We start from the raw sequence: 14,888 nt of genomic DNA on the forward strand, positions 1-14,888 counted from the left end.
GTTTTAGTCAGTAAGAGTCCGACACTAACTCACCACTGCTAACCCACAACGAGAGGAGTCATTTGATAACAAAAGGTGCTATAACGGAAAATCTCCTCCGAAAGTAGCGTGCCAAAATGCGGGTGTACGGAGGACGAGGAACGGTATTGTCTTCGTACCGTATATGCCTTTTTTTGGATCCATTATTTTTTTTACAATACCAAAAATCGTTGACAGATGTCAAAAAGAACCCGAATGCCTCGTTACTTCACTCGTGACTAATCGTTTTGGTCATGACCACGTACATATTTGACTTACAAGAAGGCATCTGACCTACCTGCATTATGGCATCTCTGCTATCTCCGATCATCTTTCCTTACTCCGTGGGTAGCTGTGGTGCTGATGGTACCTACTCGCTTGTGTGACGACTCGTGTATGCGTCGACAAACGTATCGTTTTGCGAGCTGTACCTCGTTTGTAGCTGATTTATGTTTCTGTAATATAAGTCTGTATTGTAGGTTTTATGTAGAACTGTGTAACTCGAGTTTCTGCACTTATGCATTTCTTTGAGACTATATACTTTAGGATAAGCTTTCGTCAGCCGTTACCACGCTTTCCGTGGAATCCAGATAAAAAGTAGACTATAGGCTACCTCGATAAATAAGCTGTCTAACGCAGAAATACTTTAGATTAGCACGTACAAACAAACAAACAAATTCTTCAGCTTTATACCTACTATGTTGAAGTATACATACAAAAAAGAAAGTAGCTACTTTTTAAAAAGCCTAGCTAGTCTGTAGTGACTCCTAAACCTCAACTAAGCGATAATCGCTTTCCATCAGACTGCCGGCCGGCCCGTTTACACTCCATTACATAAAAAATGGGCAGCTATTTTCAACAACCAGGCTAGAACAATTGCTATATAAGAATTATCAAACTTAGAACACACTGCTGATAAGTTGTTTGGGTTAATACTTAAGTCAGTTTGATAATGAATGATAGTACACACATTGCAATATCAGGTATTTAGCCGCTATCAGACCGACTGAAAATATTGGAATGCGATTTTTTTTTTTGCCAACCATCGGGTAAACTTTTTGCCAACTGTTTAGGTAGTCATGTTTTATATTGACATGCCTTTTCCTAATGCCTTAGTATACACTTTTAAAACAAAGCACGTTTTCCCGCTATTTACAAAACGTTTACTTTAACCATTCTTTCATAAAATAAAATAAAAGAGCTTTATTTTTCTGGCTTTATACAAATTATCATGATCTATATTGTATGTAATTTGTTATCGGGCGGCTTTCAACAAAATGCCGTCACAAACTGAAGATTCATTATTTTTTTAAACGTCGGCAGTTTATTTCAGTACTCTTTATATTTGAGAACAATGCTACGTCAAAACATTGTTTCTTTATACTTAAAGATAGCATTTATCTTTCGAGAGGATTTTAAGAGGAAAAGCGAATAAGGAAAAGGCTGAAATAATTAAAATAAGTCATATTAATTACCAGGCAGTTTATGCTGCAGTGGGTGCTTTGAGTAAACAAAACAAGCACAAATACATCCTGAAAGAAATGCTTCACTGATTTTTTTCCTTAACGTACACATTAAAGTCATCCTATTCGTGAAATTATTGTAGTGTATAATGTAATGCCTCCCTTCATACTCATAAAGTATGTAAGCTGATAAGCTTATCAATAGACTACAGAACATCTCTTTTATTTCAATAGCCTAACGACCAAAAATTAATATCCCTTATCTTTATAGATACATAAATCAACAGAACTTATATCTATCAGTTCTGGAAATGACAGCTTGCCTATAAAAACACACTGTGTATGACTCTTTTATTTCAGAACATAACTCGACAACATGTAATTACGGCTATTACTTGCCGGCCGGTAATTACCGGATAGCCACTACGATTCCCGTTTTTGTGATGGACGGTTAAAGTCCGATTATCCGGGTCGTTTGCTAAAAAACTTGTTTTACACTGTGACCCAGCAAAAAATACCTACCTTTGTAAGATTATAGAGAAAGGAAAAATAGAGGTAATCAATCTTGTTCGTTCATTTTTTGTGCAACTGAGTGTAAAATTAATAGTTTTGTTCTTAATTGACCTGCTAAGATTTTACTCGGTGTATTGGCAAAATGACTAATGATCTAGTTAAAACACAATTATAAAGTTAACCTTTTTAGGGTTCCGTAGCCAAAATGGCAAAAACGGAACCCTTATAGTTTCGTCATGTCCGTCTGTCCGTCTGTCCGTCTGTCCGTCTGTCACAGCCGATTTACTCGGAAACTATAAGTACTACAGTGATGAAATTTGATGGGAATATGTGTTGTATGAACCGCTACAAAAATATGACACTAAATAGTAAAAAAAAGAATTGGGGGTGGGGCCCCCCATACATGTAACTGAGGGATGAAATTTTTTTTTTCGATGTACATACCCGTGTGGGGTATCAATGGAAAGGTCTTTTAAAATGATATAAAGTTTTCTAAAAAACATTTTTCTTAAAGTGAACCGTTTTTGAGATATCAGCTCTCAAAGTCGTAAAAAGTATGTCCCCCCCCCTCTATTTTTATAACTACGGGGTATAAAATTCTAAAAAAAATAGAGGTGATGCATGCTAATTAACTCTTTCAACGATTTTTGGTTTGATCAAAGTATCTCTTATAGTTTTTGAGATAGGTTGATTTAACTGTAATTTACGGAACCCTTCGTGCACGAGTCCGACTCGCACTTGGCCGGTTTTTTAATAAAAGGTTTTACCTATACTTGATGGGTAATTCATAACGTTTAAAACGTTGCCAGTGGGATTTTAATAAATGCTGTTGAGTTTTTTTTTCTTTATTTGTTACTAGCAGTGTTCCTGTGATTTCCCCGCGTTTCGTGGGAACTACTGCCCGCGGGATAAAATATAATATGTTACTCGGGAAGATTGAAGCTTTCCAACAGTGAAAGTTTTCAAATGGGTTCAGTAGATTCGGAGCCTGTAGGGTACAAACAGTACCCTCAGTACAGATATAGGACTATTTTTAAACGATTTTATTTCAGGTAACATCAATCTTGTGCTTCAAAAGCGATCTCAAGATTTCAAATAACGCACACATATGTAGCCCTCACGAAAAGGGTTCGAGTTCGATACCAAATATGTATGAAAACTGATGGAACTATTATTTCCAACTCTTGGAACTGTTTGTACAAGAGAGGCGGTAGATAGTCTACTAGCAATGTTTTTATTAAAATAACTAGCTTCTGCCCGCGACTTCGTACGCGGATCCTGTCCCTTATGCCAGCGACTACGGAGTCAGCAAAATCAAAGATCTGAATAGTCGCAATAGACGTGAACATAGGGATAAAAGTAGTGATTCTAATTAGTCCGCATTTGTGTGTGGCAAAAATATTACGTAAAAAAACATTAAATAGATGACAAACTCGTGGTGACTTAGTGGAATTCGTGGTGGTTTAGTGGGTAGAGAACCAATCTCTTAAGTATGAGCGTGCGTCTTTGATTCCAGGTCTGGCAAGTGCCTGCCAATGCAACTTTTCTAAGTTCGTATGTACTTTCTACGTATATTTTGGATACCAATGACCGTTATTTGGAGGGGATGTTAAACTGTAGGTTCCGACTGTCATTGAACATTCCATTCTTGGCAGTCGTTATGGGTAGTCAGAAGCCAGTAAGTCTTACCAAGGGGTGTTGGGTTGAGCGGTTAACCGGGTTGTGGGGGTCAGATAGGCAGTCGCTCCTTGTAAAACACTGGTACTCAGTTGCATCGTGACTGGAAGTCGATCCTAACATAATTGGGACAAAGGCTCTTGAGATAATAACGACAATAATAATGAGATATAGGCACCGCAGGACATCTGAGGCTGATGACGGGGAGTAGCGACCCCGCGGGGCTATATATACTGAGTTCTCCAGGGAGTGTATACTGTCCCCCATCTCCGGCCGGTCGGAGTGAACCATGACGGGGGTAGGTCTCACGCCTTTGGCTTGGCTTGGCCGTCCAGAGTGGAGCCGTCGCTAGAGCAGGATTAGTAGCCTTGCTCGGAGGGTAGGTGCCTCATGGTAAGCACAGGGAGCGCGTAATCTGCGTTTAAAGTCCGCCGAGGTATCCTCACCCTTTAGCCGCTCATGTCCCTGTTGCCCTCTTGTTGCTATTCAGTGACTGGTTCCCGGGGGCCCAGTAAGTGAGGTGGCGAGTCTCCACCTGCCGTTTTTACATGTACCTAATACATTGTCATCCACTAACATCCCATCACAATAGCCCAAGTAGTTTTCCTCCATAGTTAGCAATAGTTTAGCACAGAACCGGGGATTGTCTTTTTTTTTAACGACGTCCACCGGGGATTGTCCTTGGATTCATTTCTATAGTGTATAAAGGGATAATCGTCGGTTTTGTGTCACCATTTCATTAAAGTTGTCTCAAAAGGACTTCAGCGTGTTGGCTTCGGCCCCACGTTTGCCTCCCAAAAATTCGGAACTCTGTAGTCCCGAGGTCTGGAAGAGACATACAAAATAATAATGAGATATAACGCAACAAAGTTAGAGAGCGGGGGCTCGTGACGCCACGTCTAGGGATGTAAAATTTGTACTAAGCAGTGACTTAATACGAAATTCAAGTGTTGTTGTATCTTCGTTATTATTTGTTTGTGTGAGAGAGAAAAGAAAAATGCGTCAATAGAGAGTGCTTATCAGATTGAACCACTTTTGCTAAAATGTCATATCTTCATATGCTTCATATAGTCTAGCAGGGCTCCTGGAGTTCCACATCAGGTGTTTTACATCTTCAATTTTTATAAGTCAACAGAGAGTGCTTATCAGATTGAACAACTTTTGCTAAAACGTCGTACCTCTATCTGCTATAGTCTAGCTGGGCCCCTGGAGTTCCACATCAGATGTTTTAGATCTTCAATTTGTATAAGTCAATAGAAAGTGCTTATCAAATTGAACAACTTTTGCTAAAACGTCATACCTGTATATGGTACAGAGAAGCTGGGCTCTTGGGGTTCCACATCAGGTGTTCCAGATCATAAAATTTATTATTTCATCTGAAAATGCTCATCAAATGAAACAATTTTTGCCACCGCACCATATTTGTATCTCTTATAGTTTTATTGGTCTGTTGGAGTTCTGCATCAGGTCTTCAAGTTTCGAAGATAAATTATAGCCTATATGTTGACCAGGCTTAATACTGATACAACAAAGAAAAAATCATTGAAATCCGTTCAGTAGTTCGGAAGATTAGCGTGTACAAACAAACAGACATACAGACATACAGACATACAGACAGAATTTTTTTTTTGGATTTGTGCTCCATTACTGTTTCTAAACCCCACCCAATTATTATTTTTTTAATATATTCAATGTACAGACACAGTTTTTTTACAGATTTATTATATGTATAGATATGTTACCGTAAGATTACAAACATCGTTAGATTACAATCTATCTCGAGAGATTGTAAACTGTCGAATTATTGTGAACCGTAACATCTGATTGCAATTTAACGCATTATTTTTCGCTATATTATAATCTATCGATGAGAAATTGTCAAATTGTCAACTGTCCGAAAGCTCTCTCTGATTGGTCAGTCTTTTTGTAAGATCGACCAATCACGACCAGCCGTTCTGTTCCCATGGAGTTCCCGTAGAGTTAGGAATGAAATAGAGGTGTCAGTTAAATAAAATAAATGCTCTTCAAAAATTCTTTAAGTATTAAATTTATATAAAAATAACTGTTATAAAAATACAGTTAGGTATTTTGTCTTCAAATACAAACTAATATTTAAAAATAAAATAAAAGGGGTGCTAATTAAACAGGCTTCTTTTTAATATCATTATTCGCCCCCAAAAATGTATGTTGCCTTCTAAATTACTAAGTCAGCCACAATTAATAAAGCGTCGAGCATCTAAATAATACTATCTTAGCCACGAGTTATCTTCCACTCTAAATACAACTCAGCATGATGGTTATTTTTTTGCATCTAAATTTGTAGCATGCATTCTAACAGTAAACTTCTTAAATACTATTAAATGACATCATAAAAATATTTATTTACCTTCTAATTTTTTAACTCGTACCTACTGAGTTTTTTGTTTAAAATATAACACATCCCATATTAATTGACCCAGCATGGAAGTAAGCATGCAACATGCAGCAAGCATAACTTCTGTCACGGCTCCGGCGCTGCGGGGCTCCGGCGGTCCCATGCGAGCTTATCGTCGCAGATGGTTTTCACGCTCACCACCGCAGCTTCGGCTTGCTGGCCGGCAGAGCCGGCCAGCCTCAGCCGCGGCGGCGAGCGCTGAAACTACCTGCGCCTCAGCTCGCAGGCCGCCTCGCCCCTCCGCGCCTACGCGGTTTTGAATTGCACTCTAGGGGTAGGGCAGACAAGACTACGTGGAGTCGGTTTTGCAGCGATTCGTTTTCGTTACTAACTTCAATTTTTAATACAATTTTTAATTGTGTGTAATTTGAGTCTTAAAAATTAAGTACAATTTTTGATTTTATAAAAAATTAAACCGTCACTTATTTTTGCACGTCAAAGAGCTGTGACACCGGGAGTTGCAAAGAACATTGTCTTTTTTGACGTTCTACCAATCAGCGCGCAAGATGCATTCCGTTCTACGCCAGTTGACAATTTGACCGCTCTACATCGCTCTCGATCTTACAAAAAGACTGACCAATCAGGGAGAGCTTTCGGACAGTTGACAATTTGACAATTTCTCATCGATAGATTATAATATAGCGAAAAATAATGCGTTAAATTGCAATCAGGTGTTACGGTTTACAATAATTCGACAGTTTACAATCTCTCGAGATAGATTGTAATCTAACGATGTTTGTAATCTTACGGTGACAGATATAACTTTATAAGAGAATTTCACAGTGTTTGTAGACTTTGGAATACATATTCATAACAAGGGATGTTTTACTCAGCTTCGTTCTATTGCTGAGAATAGATATGCAAAGCAGTTTAAGCGTTCATTGTCTTCCACACAACTAACTCTTTCATCCGTTCTTTTTTAAACCGAGTAAATAAATAGTTGCTGGGGAGTTTGTTGCGCCTTTTTTCCCAGCAAAAACACAAAGGAAGTGCTGAAGGGTGGGCGTTTTGGAGACTGTTTTTTGAAGGTCGTTCAAAAAGTACTGTTTTGCACCCAAGTTAGAATAAACGATTTTTGATGTGTTTGATTTTAAAAAGAGGTTCTCATTGTCAATCTCTTTTTTATTGAGTAAAGTGTTTTCCAGAACAACTTATAACATGAAGTAAACAAAACAAAATCTGAAACTCCTAGAAGCTTTCTCATGTTCTGGAAAGTTCTAAGAATTTCACATATCAAGCCATACAGACCTACTGGAATCATGTAAGGATAATGGGTTACCTTTTGTTATGTCTAGATAAAACAGAGAATAAACATGTTCATGTGAACATTGATACAATGACATATGTGACCTTTTTACCCTAACTCAAGTCACAGTTTGACAGTTGCGCAGATGAACACGTATTTTGCATTTAGACTGTCAACTGTTTTGCAAATATACGATGTAGGTAAGCATTTTCGTCTGTATAATTGAGGCGATTTAATCCTTCTTCTTTATTAGTTAAGAGTGTGAAAGTTACCAGTGAACGCACACCTTTTGGATCAGAACGAATCAAACACACCGAATGAAATTAATTCAAGAGAAAAAGTAAAAAAATGAATTCTACGTAATTTTGCTGCAAGTTTAACGAACATTTGTAGAGATTTCCGTGAAATTATGAAACATATATGTATGTAGTTTCAGATCCTTTTTTTCAATAGTTAAAAATATGGTCATGAAATAGTCTGAAATAATCTGTATATACATGTAGTATTGCGTTCGAGATAAGACAATTTCTTTCAGTGTTTACACCAAGTAACCTAAGCCTATCCTGAAAGTCGCAAGCAAGAAATATTTTGGTAAAAGAGAGACTTATCCTCCTTGGATTATTTCTATAACCTTGTTATTTTTGTTCTATATGGTATTAAAGTCTATCTAACAGAGCTGTCAATTATTTCGGGATTACACGTACTCTGAGGTCCAATTTTTATTATTAGGTATGGTTTTCAGCTTGACGTTTGGTAATTTTTTTAAGGTAAAGTCAATCCCACCCAAAACAAAAATGTGAAAGACTGCCAAGTTCGATAATATGGGAATGCTTCGCCTATAAAAGAAGTGAGATCTGAATAAGTACCAAGTTCCATACACATACCTCAGTTAAAAATAGTTACTTTTTAATGATGTTACTTGGCAAGTTTTCATACACCTTGTTATAAACCTACTAAACGCAATGAATCAAGTATTTAATTTTCTATTAAAACTTATGCACTATGTTTCTTACAAAGAAATGAACTAGATTAACTAAATGGACTAGATTTACCAACTGACTGACATGACATGTTATCATATATTATGTTCGTGGATCAAAGTTACACATTCGTTATTTTCGAAAGTGATTCACACTTGGCCGTTTTCAGATTTTTACTTTACTTTGACTAAATACAAACCTTTGTACCATTCGAAGGTATATTATATAAATATAGTATAGATTTTAGTTCGTTTTAGTTCCTTAGGGGTATAAATTTAAACCGACTCACACTTGGCCATTTTCAGATTTTTTCCTTTACCTTGACATAAAGACCTACCTCCATGCCAAATTTCAAGTCAATACGACCATTGGAAGTGGTCTAGGTTTTTGATGAGTGAGTCAGTGAATCAGTCAGTCAGTCAGTGAGTGTATAGTAAAAATAGCGATTTTCTGACGTCAATATCTCAAGACCTACAATAGGTATATTAATGAAATTTTGTATTTTAGATAAGTGAGGGGGTCTCAACAGATACTAGAAATTTGATATGCGTAAATAAAATAGATTTTGAGTTACAGGGGGGTCGAATTTGGCCCGAAATGGTTCGTGTAATATAACCCACGGCCGGTGTGTCGCTTTTTTTGCTCGAACTTGGGGGACACACTGCTGTGTGTCTAGATCATGTGGTCGATTACAGTGTTCTGACTTGATTTTGACTAACTTTTTTCTAAACAACTGTTAAGAAGAAGTCTGATCAAATACCTACTATCATAAATCACGCTAGTTTAGACCAAGTTACTGATCTTAAAGTTTTTTGGCCTTACTACAAAAACTTTAACCCCTGTTTTACACTTGTCTAATAAAATTTTGGCTGCAAAATGAACCGTATGTCAATGTCATAATTTGACATTTTTTTAGACAAGGCATAAACTGACGTTTTAAAGTTTTTGTGGTAAGACCATGTATATCTAAGTTTGAAAATGATGAAAATATTTAAAATGTTTGGTCATTATCTGTTTTACGGAGACTACTTCTTCTTCTTAGTTCTGTAATTAATGTAGTATTATAAATGCGATAGTAAGTTAACTTTTACACTTTCACTCTAATACTGCTGAAAAGACTTAAAAATTAAATTTGGCAAGGAAACGGAGTCAGATTACTTTTTATTCGGATGTAGGACGTAGTTTCCCTGGATGTAGACAAAATCACTGGTGTTTAGTATTCTATAATAAAAAAAAAATATTATTTATCCATAGCAACTAGGCAAGGACCTCGTAAAGCATTATTATTATTAGCTAGCGACAGTAATGGTGAGATGTCATGTCCGATATCGTTAAACACGGACCCTGGACAACTATACATAGGTACTGGTTTAAATTAATGTGCTTATTAATTAGTGTTTAATTTTATATCGTGATGACCTTTATTTTAATTATTTCAGCTAATATTATAAAGCTGAAAAGTTTGTTTTGTACATCATGAGCTATAGTTCGGCCATTCAGAGAATGCGTTCCTGACACGTCGCGATTGAACTGACGACGTAATAACATTCATTGATTATTGATATAATAATGTTGTTTTAATGCTCCTCAATTGTTAAAACGGTAAACAACCAGCAAAAATATTTTTATCGTAACTGCAACGCCATTGCAAAGTTACGTCGTCAGTTCAATCGCGACGTGTCAGGAACGCATTCTCTGAATGGCCGAACTATAATCTCATGAACGTCCGATCTGAATTTGTTAAATAGCCTAATCATCGAGGAAACTTTTAGGGTTCTTATCCGGGGGTACAAAATAGTTCGGGGACGTAAGACACCGGGGAATAAGCTGGTTTTTGCATTGTTTCCACATTATGTTGTTCATGTATAATAACGCTTGAACATATTTAAATATAAATATCATGAATAAGGGCGCTTACATAAAGAAACAGGTTTCCGGTACAGACAAATCTGTACGGGTAGGTACCGATCAGCGCAGGTATAATATTTCAATATAGTAATCCTATTCACTCACTTATAAAGAAACAGGTTGTAACTTGCCGTGCCATACGGGTTTAATTTTGATTGTCTTTAAGGACAGATTCACCTGTTTCTTTATACGAGTCAACACTGTACCGATCGGTACTGATCTGTACAGATTTGTCTGTACCGGCAACCTGTTCCTTTATGTAAGCACCCTAACTTTTACAAAACTATTCTCGTGTAACAGAACATTGTCGTCCAAAATCCCTATTTTTAAAGACACGTTCGACACAAAGGTGAGTTTGCATATAAAACAGCACCTCAATACTCCGAGCCCTCAAAGAACAAGCTGTGTGCAAGCTACACAAATGCGGCGCTATATAAAGCTACGTTATTGCATCGTTTGGTAAATACTGGGATAAGACGTGCCATACAAAGACCATTTTTGATACGTTTTCGACAGAAAGTTTGCGTTAGAAAATTGAAAAAATATTAGAGGTATGTGTAGGTTGCTATGATATCTAAGTAGGTACACAATATATGACAGCAAAATACATTATACTATATCCCTTTCTCTGGAACTTTGAAATCACACTTTCGACCACCAAACTACTGGAAAAAACATACAACTTCAAAAATATTTTTGAAGTTGTATGTTTGAAATATTTTTGAAAATATATTTTTTAAGGTTCCAAAATAGACGAACAATCCAAGCAATAATAATATTTATATTTACCGTATAATGAGACCCTTCAGGTCGGCTGTAGTATGAATTGAAGGCAATTAGGAAACCCTTGGAAAGGGCACGTGTTTATGAGGGCTTTTTGAAAAGAACCTGTCGCCCAAAGTGTTCCAGCGTACGACATTCAGTGTTGTTATTTATAGACAGTAAAGCCTAACAAATGGTTTATTAAAAATGCGGAAGTAAATCTGTCTGTTTGTCTCGTTTTCAAAATGATGGTTTACGTGTTCATAATTAGTACCTAAATAGATAGTACCCAGTGTAGGCTGGCACTTTTTATTAGGATGCAAGAAGTACATAGTTTCCTCACGTGCAGGTGAAACCGTAGGCAACTGTCAATACTTTTATAAATTAGTAACGTTAGATAGGTACTAAGTGCTTATAAAAAGTAGCAAATTGTTATCCAATTATTGGGCAAGCGTAAACCTTCAAGGAATATACACACGAGAGCTAAATTAATCAGGTTTTAATATCCTGATACTACCCTGCTGACTATGTATTTATTGTTGCAGGTCTGCCAAACGACCTGTCAGTATCGTGGCACCAGTACCCGTACAGTCTCGGCATCGTGTTCTGCAAGCTACGAGCGCTCATCTCCGAAGCGTGAGTATCTATTCATAACCTTTTGTACCTAGCTTCTGCCAATGGTAACACCCGCGCCAGGCAGGAACTAAGGGGAAGAGATACACATGGATATAAATTTACAGCCTCTTTCAATAATTTTGTGTGTAAGAGCTTTTTTTTTATTTGTGTAAAGTGCGTTTTTTGCTTGTCCCCCGGATTTGACCTAATTTCATTCTTAAACCCATTAACTATTTGAGTTTTTAAAATACTGAACCAAAGAAAATACATTTAATTTTAATTTATTATATTAGTTTCTGTTCTAATTATTCATTATTTTGTTTTAACAGCATTCAAATAAACAGGAGTAGGCTTTTTTTGCTTGTCCCCAGCTGAATTTGTATGATTCGATCAAGAATATTTAGCGATTTTTCTACGGACGATATACTTTTTTTAAGGGGTTTAGTTTCTAAATGTCATCATTTAATAATATTCATCAATTCATTTGTAATATTCTGGCTTATTTACATAAAAAAACGTATAAAATTACGATGATGAAATTTTGATCCGCCCTGAACATTCAGTATTGTGACCGCATTTTATTGTACTTTAAGCCACAATTTTTGGGTCCTAATACTTTGAAACAGGCACTACTTAAACATACTACTGCGTTTTACTTTACTTTACTATTAAAGTCAAAAGGACTTTGAGGAACGTAGACGTTTTGTTGCTGGCCCCGTACAAGAACAGAATTTATGTTCAGATATGTGTTTGAATTTTACTACAGCGTAACCAAATATTAGGATTGCTGTTTATTTCTAGAAACCGTCACCGTCATTTCTTTAAGTTACTGTTTAAAATGACATTAAATGGAAAAGAACCACAAATATTTTTTTATAATTTTTTTTTAATCGGCAAGTATGAAAATGTGACTTCCGTTTTGTGACCAAATCTATGGTCACATACGGGCTGAGCTCAAAGTCACAACATGATTGATCCTATAAAGTTAAGTTTACATGGAAAACAGTGATGTTGTTTCAGAAATTCAGAATAATAGTTTTCTGTGGGGATCAATTTTATTTTATTCATGTTTACAATCTTTATGTAAACGAGGTACAATATTTTTTTGTTATTATTTGTTCGTCTCTAACCGACCACGGGACTACAGAGTTCCGGATTTTTGGAAGGCGAACGTGGGGCCGAAGCCAACACGCTGAAGCCCTTGAGACAACTTTAATGAAATGGTAACACAAAACCGACGATTATCCCTGTATACACTATAGAAATGTACCCAAGGACAATCCCCGGTTCTGTACTAAACTATTGCTAACTATGGATGAAAACTACTTAGGCTATTGTGATGGGATGCTAATGGACTAGGAATGGGGAAACTACGGGAACTATGGCACCTGCCGATGACAATGTATTAAATACATGTTAAAATGGCAGGTGGAGACTCGCCAACTCACTTACTGGGCCCCCGGGAATCAGTCACTGAAAAGCAACAAGAGGGCAACAGGGACATGAGCGGCTGAGAAGGGTGAGGATACCTCGGCGGACTTTAAACGCAGATCACGCGCTCCCTGTGGGTCCAGCATCACCGGCCCACTCGCCACTTACCACGAGGCACCTACCCTCCGAGCAGGACTAACCTTGCTCTAGCGACTCCACTCTGACCGGCCGATGAAGGCAAGCCAAGAGGCGGGAGACCTATCCCCCGTCATGCTTCACTCCGGCAAGCCGGAGGTGGGGGACAGTATACTCTCCCTGGAGCACTCGGATATATAGCATTATTAAAAAGATATAGTTTTATAAAGTATTTATTGATTATTATTAAATGTTGATCTGGAATATTACATAATTATAATAATAGCGTCCATGTAGATGAAGCTTTATCTTTTTCAAGCGTTCAGTGGTGTGACTGTCCCTGTTTTTTATTTTAAACAAAAAAATATTTAAAATTCTTTATAAAATACTGTTTTGTTCTGTTTTCGCTCGATGGACAGGAATTTAATTTTGATTCATAACTAGGGATCACTGCAGAAATATATTTTTATTATAGCTTAATATTTTAAAAATTAATATCCATATATTTTGAGTAGTTTTTTGTTAATATCATACTCAATAGAGTCACATTCTGGAAGTGATCACATAGCTTTTTCCATTATGTATTCAGATATTTATTATTCTAGCTATATTTTTGGCGTTCCAACTTAATTTTCGTTAATTTCAATCTATACACTATTTAAAAATAAAAAAAAGATTCCATAAATTAGAGTTTTTTTAAAAAACGAAGTTACATACATGTTGACACAAATAAAAAAAAAAGCTCGTAACAGTTACAGCCTTTTTATTGTCCCACTGCTGGGCTGCGGCCTCCTCTCACACGGAGAAGGATAGAGCATTAATCACCACGCTTGCTCAATGCGGGTTGGCGATTTCAGACTATATAATATAGTCTAGGTTTCCTCAAAATGTTTTCCTTCAACTTTTTATCAGGAATTGGTGCCCAAGATATACTTAGAAACTACATACAAACTTAGAAAAGTTGCATTGGTACTTGCCTGACCGGGAATCGAACCCACACCCTTATACTCGAGAGGTTGGTTCTTTACCCACTAGGCCACCACGACTTTTTTTTTGTTGTTGTGTGTATCACTCCAAATCAAGTCCCTCACCTCAAAAAACCTCAGTTAGAAGATAGTTGATAAGTATACAGATAGAAATGTTTTAAATTAACAATGACAACCTTTATGTAGTTAAGTCACAAACTAACTAACTTTGCTTACAGAACCTACTACCCGACATATACTTACCTAGTTGTCCAACTACCCTCTTCTCTATTCCAAATCTATCCATTTGCAAGACATTTCATTTAAAGAGACGGAAAACTGACGAAGTTGTCGTAACTTCTGAAGAAGTAAGAACTTTCGCTCAAAACTACTGCTTTGTCGAGTACTTGACGCGCTTTCTACTTTATATCTAAACTTACGATGAAACCTAAGAGCATAGAACCAGCTGGAACCGCCATGACAACAAAACTCTATGCTATTATAATAAGGACTAGCTGTTTTTTGCGGCTACACTCGCATCCCGAGGGAACTGCTTCCCGTCTCAAATAATAAATGGCTTTAAGCTCGTTTAATCTGAACGAGTATGAATAGACTGGCTTTCCAAGAGTGAAATAAATTTTCAAAACGGTTTCGTACTTTAGGAGCCGTTAGCATACAAAAAACAATCAAAAAAATATTTGTTCTTACATATATCAAGTAGAATAGCTGACAAAAGCTTAG

General features: G+C 36.8%; 1 protein-coding gene across 1 annotated transcript in view; it reads left to right on the plus strand.

Annotated features, from left to right (window-relative positions):
• LOC124635730 (neuropeptides capa receptor) overlaps positions 1-14,888 on the plus strand; it is a 92,901-nt gene that overhangs the window by 22,619 nt on the left and 55,394 nt on the right. Inside the window, exon 2 of the mRNA XM_047171680.1 lies at positions 11,547-11,637. Coding sequence (XP_047027636.1) covers positions 11,547-11,637 — 91 coding nt within the window. The remainder of the gene's footprint in view (positions 1-11,546; positions 11,638-14,888) is intronic.

Source organism: Helicoverpa zea, chromosome 13, assembly GCF_022581195.2.
Source record: "Helicoverpa zea isolate HzStark_Cry1AcR chromosome 13, ilHelZeax1.1, whole genome shotgun sequence".
Classification (NCBI taxonomy): Eukaryota; Metazoa; Arthropoda; class Insecta; order Lepidoptera; family Noctuidae; genus Helicoverpa; species Helicoverpa zea.